Source organism: Dicentrarchus labrax, unplaced genomic scaffold (genome assembly GCF_905237075.1).
Source record: "Dicentrarchus labrax unplaced genomic scaffold, dlabrax2021, whole genome shotgun sequence".
In the NCBI taxonomy this organism is placed as follows: Eukaryota; Metazoa; Chordata; class Actinopteri; family Moronidae; genus Dicentrarchus; species Dicentrarchus labrax.
The window spans coordinates 4,697,791-4,709,280 of NW_026136722.1; the positions used below are offsets into that span (position 1 = coordinate 4,697,791).

Here is an 11,490-nt window from a genome sequence, read left to right on the forward strand (position 1 = left end):
AAAGTACTAACTTACATTTAAATGAATGGTTTTGGGAAATATGTTTCCTCGCTTTCTTACAAAACTTCTTCTTACAAAAACCAAATTGTTCCAGGAAATGTGAGCTAAGCTAAGCTAAGCTAACCATTCAGACATGTAGATACAAGAGCGGTATCAATCTCTCTACAATCTACATAGACAGGCATTTTCACTGTTGCAGTCAAGTTAAAAGTCACACAGGGTTGGAGGGTTTAAACATAATTACCTGTCAGCAACCTAATCCAAGTATCACACCAAACAACACCAAATGTATGAATAAAGACAAGAGAAAAGAAATACCAATAAGATTTTCTCTTTTACTTCTTTTATAAGACACCAGAACAAAATAACCTTAGAAAGGAAAAGATTTTTAGCATCAACAACGTGTCCTCAGCTCAGTGTATTTTGGAAGAAAACAACTTCCATTAAGCAGATTCAGACAGAAGCCAATAGACCATTTTCACAACTGAAAGGCATAACTGTGATGTTGTTCCCTTTTCTACTTTAAAGACAAAATAATGGTGAAATGTCCACCCACTGAAAGCATTTTTAGCTCACCTGGCAGAACACGCACCCCTTGTAGCAAGGCAGAGTCCTTACCGCAGTTATCCCCTCTTTCTCTCCCCTGCCTTTCCTGTCATATAAGTCATATAAAGCATACAATACAAAAACATATATATACACATATATTACGTATATATATATTGCTATATATTGTAATCCTGCTAATAATTCCCATTTTTACTAAATGTAACTGTAATCAGATTATGTTTTCTTTTTCTGTAACTGTAATGAATGACAGTTACCTTTTTCTTGTATCCTGATTACGTACATCTGTTACATTTAATCCATTACTCCCCGAGCCTGGTGACACAACATATGTCACAAGAGCCCTGTGCCTAACGCAATGTGTTTGTGTAATTGTAGAAGGAGATGGAGCAGAGCCAGGAAAGAGAAGAAGACGGAGGGGCAACAGCTGAACAGAACTGGATATGATGTGATAAACAGGGTCAGAAAAAAGATGTAATTATGAAACTCCATTTGTATTAGTTAATATCTAATATTACCGGCAGCTCTTTTCTTATCTTTCATAATACCGGCTGACTTGCACTGAGTGTTATCACATTAGATAACGTTATATAGCAGGTGAAATGAGGCCAAGCTGGCATGTACTTTGATGATACTGTGTTGGTGCAGCACACTTCCGCAGCACACTGTGTCACTGCAGTGCAGAGGGATTTTCTTCTGAGCCACAATGAGGCAAACATGAACAAAGGATTTTCTAAAACAATATCAGACTGCAATTAAAGTTCAGAGGCAGCCAGGGGTTGTAAGGACACTGCAAAAGGAGCACAGGGGGACTGAAACAGACGATGGATATTCAGTAATGTGTGTAGAAATAAAATAGAGAGAGAAAGTGGACACAGGTGACACACGCCAAAAGTGATCAGTGGCTATCTATGTGACCTTCTTCCTGCAGCAGCTAACTGTGTCAGCGGAGTGACGGTCTCCTCCCTTCCCTGTCCTCATCTCTGGACTTCCCCTGTGGTCTAGTTCAGGATGTATTTTAAGCTTGTCCCCTCCACCTCCTGCAGGGCACTTTACGTAACATGCCTTTGCCCGTCAACTTTGAATAACACCTCCCAGCTCATCTGTCTGACTCCCAGTGGCTGTTTTTCTATAGCCGGTCAGCTGATGTAAACAGTCTTGCTGTGAGTCTTGTCTGTGCCACCCACTTGGCAAGAACAGGGCACAGATATTTATATCCATCCTGCTGCCCACCACCGCTGTAGACACAATCCACCCCAAAGCGGATGAATTATAAAGACAAGCAGGATGCAAAAATGATACTGTCTGAAGCAATATTATTCTGAGTGCAGCTTGTAAGTGTTCGTGTTATAAACATAAATTGCATTTACTGCCAAGCTGGTAGAGCTCTCCTCTGGGAAAGTAGTGCTTTTACAATATACCATTGTTCTACAAGAATTATTAAAATACATTTACAATACTGCTACTACCACAAATAATCCAAAACCAGAGAACTATCACTGCTGATACTGCACAAGGATCATTTGGGTACATTTGCAGTAATTATCTAGGGGGACTTTCCTGGAAAGAGCTACTTAATTTGGAACTAATCATTAGGACAATAGAGTTATGAAAAGGTTATGTGAGTGTTATCTAAGTTTAGTTTGTTGTGTTGAGTTTGTAAGCAGTTGAGCCTTGAACGAACTGCTTAAATCTCAGATGGAATGTCTAGAAAAGGGCAGGAGGTAAAGATTATTGTCAATATTGATTAATCTGCAGATTATTTTCTCAATTAATTTATTAACTGTTTAGTCTTTAAAAAACTGTGAAAAATGCCCACCACAATTTCTAAGACGTTTTAATGTTTCCTGCAGACTCATTTTAAATCATGAATCTCGTACAACAACTGGGTCTGAATTAAGTAGTTGATTGCTACATAAATGACTTCATTCTAAAAGACTTGAATACAGCTCAGCCTTCCAAGCGTCTAAGGGAAATTACAGTGGCCATGAAACTTATGCATGAAAGGCCCTGGGCCACTGTAGAAATATGGCGGTTCAACATGGCGGACTCTGTAGAAGCAGACCTTCTTCCTCTGTAAGTAAAAATGGAATCATTCTAAGGTAATGAAAGCTGATTATACACTAATGAAAACATACCTGTGAATATTATATTATATTTCTGCCAATAGATCCTTCTAAATGTTACACACTGGACGTCTCACTACTGTTTCATTAATTTAATTTCTGTCAGTCACATACTGTGGCATACATTTACTTCTGTCTATATATTGTATATATTGTATTCTGAAAGGTACATGCTTATGTTTTTTACTTATATGTATATACCTATATATACATATTTTCTATCTCTATATACATATATGTTAGATATTGTAATAGAATAAATTCTACTCTTTAACGCTGTGTGAGCACCTTAAGCAACTGTAACAAACAAATTTCGCCCCGGGGATCAATAAAGTATTTCTGATTCTGATTCAGATTTTAACTGGAAAAAAGAAGAACAAAATTGGCCCATTCCTGTCCAACAGTGCCATTTGTTTCTGGCCACAGCTACACTTCTCATCATTGTATGCTGTACAAAAATGTAAACTGGGCCCTTTAAGCATAGAAAAAACAAACATCAGACATAATAACCAGCCTCCAAAGTGCATTGTCCTACCCTTACTCAGTGCACTCCTCTATTGGATTGGGAAAAACATAGTAAAACAACACTTTAGCTACCTTGTGCAAATGGAATAAATGTAAACGCTTACACAGTTTGTTTTGAGCATTGTACTAATAGCTGAAGTTTTAGTTGTCATCTTTCATTTAACTGTAAATGCTTCCTTGTAAATGCTGTCTATATTGTGTATACTGGTTGAAGTTTCAGGCAGGTTTCAGTGCGACTAAAAGTCCTCTTGTAAATATTTGAAAGCTCCCCTGAGACATGAAATGTTTTTCAGTTGAGACAACATGTTCTGTTTACCGGGTTGTGTGCCCTCTTTTCCCTGCAGGTCAAAGCTATAAGGTGAGACGTTCCATAACAGGCTTTGCTAGAATGTCAAGAATTCAGCTTGAACTTGTTGAACTCACATGGTTCCTCCTCTCTTTAAGTTGTTTTCCTACAAAGTCACTTGATACTCATGCCTGTATTAGGTAATGCACTATGAGGAAACGTAAGAAAAACAAAACCGTCAATGCACTGTTGCTGAATTCACTTTACAAATAAAAGAATCGAGTAAATTCTGAATGTAATTTATCTGAATTATGTCTCAAGTCTTTTGTGGATGTCTTTCCAAAAAATCATCAGACACAGAAGTCTGAGTGTTGTACTAAGATCCTCTTTGATGTGCATTTTTTTGTTCATTTCCAAAGAAGCCTAAGGTGAAACCACTTTCTCAAGTAGATGTGTTACATACACATATTTCAAAAGCTGACCTGATATATGGTGTAACTCACTTGCATTAAACCTTCTGGTCTTTAATTTCCCTGACTTCCTTTTTATTCTTGCCATGCCTACCAAGACTCAGTTACAGCTGTAGCTTTAAAATAATTGATCATTTCAAATGAAAAATGGTTACCACAGACTAAAAATTGCATTTCTTCCATCTTTACATTGAAGTTGAATGACAAAGAGCAAAGGTATACTCAATAATAAAACATTGTTTTATTGTAGGTAGAGTGTAATTTCAGTTGTTTGAAATGTTTAACTGACAGAACCAATCTTTTCTTGACTGTTTCACAGTTTTATAAAACTCAGGTTTTCACTCTCACAGCTTCAATGATTGTCTTTTTTATACAAAGGGACCTCCGGGCGCTTAGGATTACGAGACCCACAGGTGTCAGAGTCTTACAAGGCCAACCCTCAACTGATGTAATTTCCCAATCTATCATTTTATGAGTGTGCCTGAAGGCAGTAGCTCAGCCGACACATTGGCCTACTCCATTAAACACAACTATCAACACATGGTTTGTTTGCTGTTTGTGCCAGCAATCCATTTTTTTGAGCTGGGGAGTTCATGAACCCTGTGTGACAGATCATTGCATGTAGTTTAAGCAGCTTTGATGTGTAATGTTGTGGCTGCAGAGGATGTACAGTACATACAGTTTATGGAGAATCTGGTGCAGCCCAGTGTGGATCTCTGTCCTCCTCTGCACTCAGAGACGTTGCTAAGCTGCTATCATATGCTCTCTGCTGTTTGTCTCCAACCAGGAGGCCTGTCAGGATCAGATTGGTATCAGTCTATTGTGCTCAGTAAATGGCAGAAGCTGGGGAATTCTCATCTTTGTGCACAAAGAAAACAATTGATAGGCATATCTCAAAAATATCTGCTGGCTGCAGCGACTGAAATGACATTATGGAATATCTTTAATTACACAATTTAACTCATGATTGATTAATATTTGTAAGCAAGCAAGATCACACACACACACACACACACACACACACACACACACACACACACACACATACACTTAAGCAACTTAATCTAACTTTTGCTGTTTGTTTTAATAAAGAGGTAATCGATAAAGTAAAGACATCTCCAACTGCCTTGACAAAAAACACGCAATCCTGGGAATACGCTTATTCGGTCAGATTATTCTTCAGAGTTTAGCTGAGAAGATTGACACCACATTTCAGGTAAGGTATCTAGCCACTGTCAGCAACCAGTTAGTTTAGCATAAAGACTGGAAACAGGGTGAAACAGCTAACTTGGCTCTGTCCAAAGGTAACTAAATCCACCTTGTCATACCCAGCTGATTGAGAATGGTATCAATCTTCTCATCTAACTTTCAAAAAAAGTCCATTTCCCATAATTTCAGACTATCTCTTTAATTTTGATTAATACTTTATAAAACTGAACTCTCACTGGCATTACACAGACCCTCACACAGCCTTATGTTGCTGTTGCGCTTAACAGCACATTCCTAGCTGTACAATTGAATCAAAGCAAGCAAGTGTGTTTTTTCTACGCATCCCACATTCACGTGGAAAATTCCACATTAACAAAGTCTCGTTTTAAGCAGCTATTGTACTGTGACTATATAGGCACTGGCTTATGTCCCTATCAGAAACCAAAGGTGGCCAAACACTAAGGGGCAAGGGGCTCAGAGTGTATCTCTCTGTCAACTTGAGCATGTTTACTCAGGGGGTTTACATATGTGATATGATGCAGTACATGCAGTTCTTTGTCTCCTGTAAGCACACAAACGCACAAGTGCTCACTGTAAAAACAGAGGTCGCTTGAGGCTTTTGGCCAAAGAGCCTCATGCTGCTTTCACACTTGGCACACAAAGACACGTGTCACATGCTGCCCAACATACAAGTGGACTGTAGGTGCTTACATGCTATCAACACACACACACACACACACACACACACACACACACACACACATACAGTATGGTGTTATTTTCCTAACTCAATACACTATAGAATCACACATTGGGGTAACAATGAGTCAGATGTTGTGTAATGCACAGAATACTACTTAGATGTGCTGTGAACTATACAGTATATGTATGTGTCTATTTAAGTATCACTCATTACATAATTTTGCAGGGGTCTGGAGCACCAGGAAGAGACTATCTGCCTTCACTGAACATACTATTTATGGGTCCTGTAGCTTCCTAATAATTATCCAGAAAGGAACCAATGTCACTGTAAATTGTTAAGAGGGTTCCTGGAAAGGACTGAGTAATGTGGCTCCAACTTCAGGGGGGAAGGAGGTAGTGTTGAAACGAGACAGATCCTCAAAAACATATTTTGAAACCCTGCTTGAAACACACATGACTGGATTGAGTTAGGGGGCCCCAGGGCAAAGAAATATGTTTTGGCTCCTCTTGTCTTCACCCACTGACCTCTGAGCAATGTGTATGCACCCTGTCACCTCCAAGTTCCCGTGCAACCAGTAATCCTATGCTGGGATGATTTGCGTTAGTTTGTGGTCATTCAACTAAAGAAACTTTATGAGGAATGTGCACCATGTGAGCACAATATAACTCAGGGACTCATTTTAGTTAATGTTGAACTTTAGTGGCGCAGATTCCACAACAAATTTGTAATTAGACCAACAAGTTACCAGAAACATTTAGCATGCAGTGAACCTGGGAGCTTTGAGGGCCCCTCGAGCCCTGGAGCCTTAAGGAAAGGATTGCAGTGTTTAGCATTCAGTTATGTAAGAGGTTCTGTATATTAACCCTTGTGGTTTGTTCATTGGTTTTCTTGCCCATTGTTTGTGGTCTCACAGACCCAACTGCTGTAATCTAATAGTTACAAAGTCAACCAACTTTCCTTTAAATTTTACTTTCATTTTGACATTATTAAAACCCAATATAGGTATTTGTCACAAACTAGTCTTGCACATTTGATGAAACAAATGTGAAAATTACTATAATGCACTGTTATTAAAGCAATCTTGTTTTATATGTTATAGAAGCTATGCATGAAAACATATATATTGTATTTGCCAAGTAAATCACAGACAAAGGTATGTACAGTATGTTATCCTACACAGTGATACTTCTATTGGAGGTGAATTAGCCCCCAGACAAGTTTAACTCCCCGTTAGACCAAAACCAAACAAATCAGACTTTGTTTGGGATTTGGGAGGGGTGCTGTCACCACCAATCGCAGACATTAATGAAAATCCCTTATATTTATTCATGTTGTCTGAGACTCCAAACAAGGAGTAACAGAAGTAATGCATCACTCTGAAACACATCATCAGTTCAGAGTCAGGTTTATAAGCAAAAAGAGTCAGGAAGTATCAAGCTGATAAGAGAATGATCTGGTGGGTTTGTTGTAGAGCTGTTAAAGAGGGGTCAGGGTCACCAGGACCCCAACCAGGACATTATATCAAGCACTATGACACACAGCTCACTGTTTATACTATGAGTTATACAGGCCGACTGAGTTATATACTTATTTTGCAAGACTGACTCACAGTAAGTGCATCTTTATGGGAGAGAAAGAGAGGCGCAACATTATCTAATTGTTATGGGAAGATTATCCTGTCATAGGGGGCGGGGCTAGGGAGGTGAGATGATGACGATGGTGATGATGATGATGATGATGATGCCTGAACTGCTATGCTATGTGAGAGCCGATAGGAGCTTTCCTTTGGATGGCAGAGGGGGTGGGGGGCGGTCTCAGAAACACAAACACACACACACACACACACACACACACAAAACGGGCCCCGCTGGTTCAAGTGAGGATAGGGACCGTCCTGAGCTGAACTCAACGTTACAAATAGGAGCTGCGCTATTCCAAGTGGAGCAGAGTGGAGGTGCGCCACACCGATGATAATATTAAGTAACGTTAACAGCGCTGAGTGGAACTGCGGTGTTAAACCAGAGAGGGAGACCGATAAAAGCGCTTCTTCCTGAACCGGACAAGGAGACGTTTGGAAGAGGCGGAGGACTCATGCGCATCGGAGCAGAAAACTGATCAATCTTCAGAGGTAAAATGATTCTTTTAAATACAGATTTTGATTTATTTCTTTCAAAAGTTTCTTTTTTAATCATGGCCACTCGCTAAATGAAACCACAACATGAAAGCGTTAGAATAAGTATAATAAATAAATGTCAAATGGTCTATATAGCATATTTAAGATTGAGAAGATATGTGACATGTAACATATAAAATCTGCTTTATTAGCTTCTTTTATAACTTCTGTTATACTGCATTTTAGGCTCGAGCCTACAGAAAAAGAGCCGGTTTACTTTAATATAGATAAAGTTCACCAAGGACGGAAGTTGCAACATGTTGAGATTTAAAAAAAAAACAACAACTCTCAATTGCCTGTAGATCTAAATTGAAGTCTCAAATGCCAGTGATGCTTTTCTGTGTAAGAAGGTCAGCTCAGATATTTAAAAGCAGCCGACAGGAGATCAGCATGTCCCTGTCAGGCATGTGGGTCAGTGCTGATGAAGCAAGTGAAACGGCCAGACCGGAAACCGATGACGAATTATTTAATTGCCCTAATAAAGATAACAAGGAGAACAAATAAATGTTAGTTTATGTCTTAAATGTAAATGTAGGTTACAATGTGAACAGGTTACTGTCGCATTGTAATGGAGATTTATTTTATCTTGTATTTAAAACAAGTGCTGGATGCTTATAGAAAAGCCAAAAGTCTGGTCTGAGTATCTTTGTGTTTACAACACACATTGTGGCATATTGAAGGTATAATGAGGCTTGCAAGGTTATAGTACAAGTCGCTCTCGTTTTATTGGAGAGATGTAATAGGGTTACATAATATTGTGTTGTAATGGCTCTTGCATAACCACTAAATCCCTCTTCTCCTTCCCACTTTAACCACTAGGTGACACTGTTGCTTCATCCTGAGAGTACAGCGAGCACTCAGCACCACACAGCGGTTCTCTCCATCCTTAGCAACCAGGAAAGAGTCACTTGACCCCTGACGGGCGTGATGTTTGACGAGGAATCTCAACAGATGAGGGGGCAGCAGGATGTGGCTGTGCTCCAGGCTCTGGAGTCCCCTGCAGCAGTGACTCCAAGTGGGGGCGGAGGAGGAGAAGCAGGGTCTATGTCCTTCACAGACGAAGCGGTGTCCATCCTGACCTCCAACAGCCTGTTGGCGCGCTCCCTGCTGGGTCGCACCTCTGCCGTCAAACGCAAAGAGAGTCCTTCTTCCAGCATCCGGCGCAAGCGCGAGTTCATCCCGGTTGACAAGAAGGATGAGGGCTACTGGGACAAGAGGAGGAAGAACAACGAGGCAGCTAAGCGCTCGCGAGAGAAGCGGCGTGTGAACGACATGGTCCTGGAGAGCCGCGTCCTGGCTCTGCTGGAGGAAAACGCTCGCCTCAGGGCGGAGCTGCTGGCCCTCAAGTTCCGCTTTGGCCTGGTCAAAGACCCCTCCAATGCCCCTATCCTACCCCTCACAACAGCTCCTCACCACAGCGCTCAAACCTTGACTCCTCACTATTATCTCCACAGAGGGGACGGAGGCGTCCACAGTTCCTCAGCCTCACATCCAAGCAACCACACGGGCCAGTTGAGCACCAGGGTCTCCAGGGATGCTGGTAACATGTCAGAGGACTCCGGGTTCTCTACGCCAGGGGGGTCCAGCGTGGGCAGCCCGATCTTCTTTGAAGACCGCCTGAGCGACCATGGGAAATTATCACCACAAAGAGCAGAGGAGCTGGGCTATGACCTCCACCACTCACCTGCTGATGTCCACCACACTGTAGGACTCAGCGCAGAGAGGTTGGACCAAGCCGAGGCAATGAAAAACCTTCCCCACAAGCTACGTTTCAAGACACCCGGCAGCGGAGATGCGGGCGACACTGCAGGGGATAGCGCCAGACGCAGCCCTGCGCTATCCACAGCAGGTCCAAGAGAGGCCCCTAAAGGACTGAGTGGAGGTGAAACGGGAGGGTACTGTACCGGCTCCTGGCTCCAGCAGCTGGAGGGGGAGGAAGGCAGGAGGGGGAGACAATCCCCCCAATATAACACTGCCGGATGCAACCTCCAGCCTCCTCTGACGCAAGGACAAACAGAGGTCCAGTATAAGCACGAGAACACTCACCTGAAGTCTCAGCTCAACTCTCTGAGTGAGGAGGTCGCGCAGCTGAAGAAGCTTTTTACAGAGCAGCTCATGGCCAAAGTCAACTGAGGACCAGAGCTGTGAGCCAGCCAGTGTTTGCCAACGTCTAGACTTTTAAAGACAGAGTTTTGCTGTGAGCGAGCCTAGAAACTCAGAAGGACTGATAAAACTTAACTCTCAAGTCTAACAAACTAATGTGTTGTTTTTATTTTAAATACTGTACTATATTGTAATAAATGTCTATAAACATTCATCTCATAACCTGCTGTTTAAAAACTACTTAAACTCAGCTCCAGTCAGTGTTCCTCAGACAGGGAGTCCTATCTGTAATTTAAGTGTGCACTAGATCCTCTACTCCATACACTGTGACAACTAAAAACCACACAACATAAAACTGTTTACGTGACATCATTACACAATTCAAGATCGAATTAATGGCCTCACATTAATAAGAGAGAACAGGTTCTGGAGCCACATTCAATTCAGTTGAAAGTCAGCCAGCAGGTTTTTTAAGGCACCATGATGGAGGAAGTGTTTGCAGTTTTGTTGTTAGAGGGGTTGTGACTTGCTGCACAAGTTTCCCACCACTGAGACAGGTCTGCTAGAACATGTAAACACAAGCAGAGACAGACAGTAAATACACACAGAAATAAAACGATTGGCTGTCCAAACCTCCATTGGTCTTGAAGGCTAAAAAGAAGGGTTTGTTCTGAATCTGTTTTCACATGTAAAAATGTGTTGGGCTTGTTTATCATCACTTGTTATGTGTCACACTGTCAAGGACGTCCTTTTAGACACTGTAACATGTACTGTTTTGGTGTTTCACATCTCATGCCCGGTTTGAATATGTTTTATTATTGTCATGTTATCTGTACTGAGGTGACGACAAGAATTTAATGTCTGCTGTCTTTCTGTACATTTTCTTATTCAAAATAAATTTGACAGATTCAACAGTATGGTGGTGAGTTGATCATTACTTGAGGAAACCTTGAAGGGGCCAATTTTACACATTGAGTTTGGTTTACTAGTCAGCAAGCAGAAACCTGTGAGTAGCTCTGGAGGGACCCCTCTATGGGTTGATAAAATGACCCTGATGACGTCCAAATTACGTAATCAGGGTTGTTTCAGCTCGTGGGCGGCTGTGGCTCATAGGCAGAGCGGGTCGTTCCTTGATTGGAAGGTTGTGGGTTCGATCCCCGGTTCCTGGTGCCACATGACGAAGTGTCCTTGAGCAAGATACTGAACCCCAAATTGCTCCCGATGCCATGCATCGGTGTGTGAATGTGTATGAATGTTAGTTTCTGTTCAATGGACTTTGCCATCACTGAGTGAATGTGTGTGAAAGGGTGAATGTGGCACGTAGTGTA

At 41.4% G+C, this 11,490-nt stretch overlaps 1 protein-coding gene across 1 annotated transcript; it reads left to right on the plus strand.

Annotated features, from left to right (window-relative positions):
• The first annotated feature begins 7,674 nt into the window (after positions 1-7,674).
• On the plus strand, positions 7,675-11,074 carry nfil3-6 (nuclear factor, interleukin 3 regulated, member 6). The gene is made up of 2 exons (XM_051387316.1): positions 7,675-8,014; positions 8,879-11,074. The coding sequence occupies exon 2, from the start codon at positions 8,987-8,989 to the stop codon at positions 10,190-10,192; it is 1,206 nt and encodes a 401-aa protein (XP_051243276.1). The 5' UTR covers positions 7,675-8,014; positions 8,879-8,986; the 3' UTR covers positions 10,193-11,074.
• The last annotated feature ends 416 nt before the right edge of the window (positions 11,075-11,490 follow it).

Excerpts from the sequence above, each read along its gene's own strand:
- nfil3-6 (XM_051387316.1), top strand. The coding sequence starts at position 8,987 with ATGTTTGACGAGGAATCTCAACAGATGAGGGGGCAGCAGGATGTGGCT.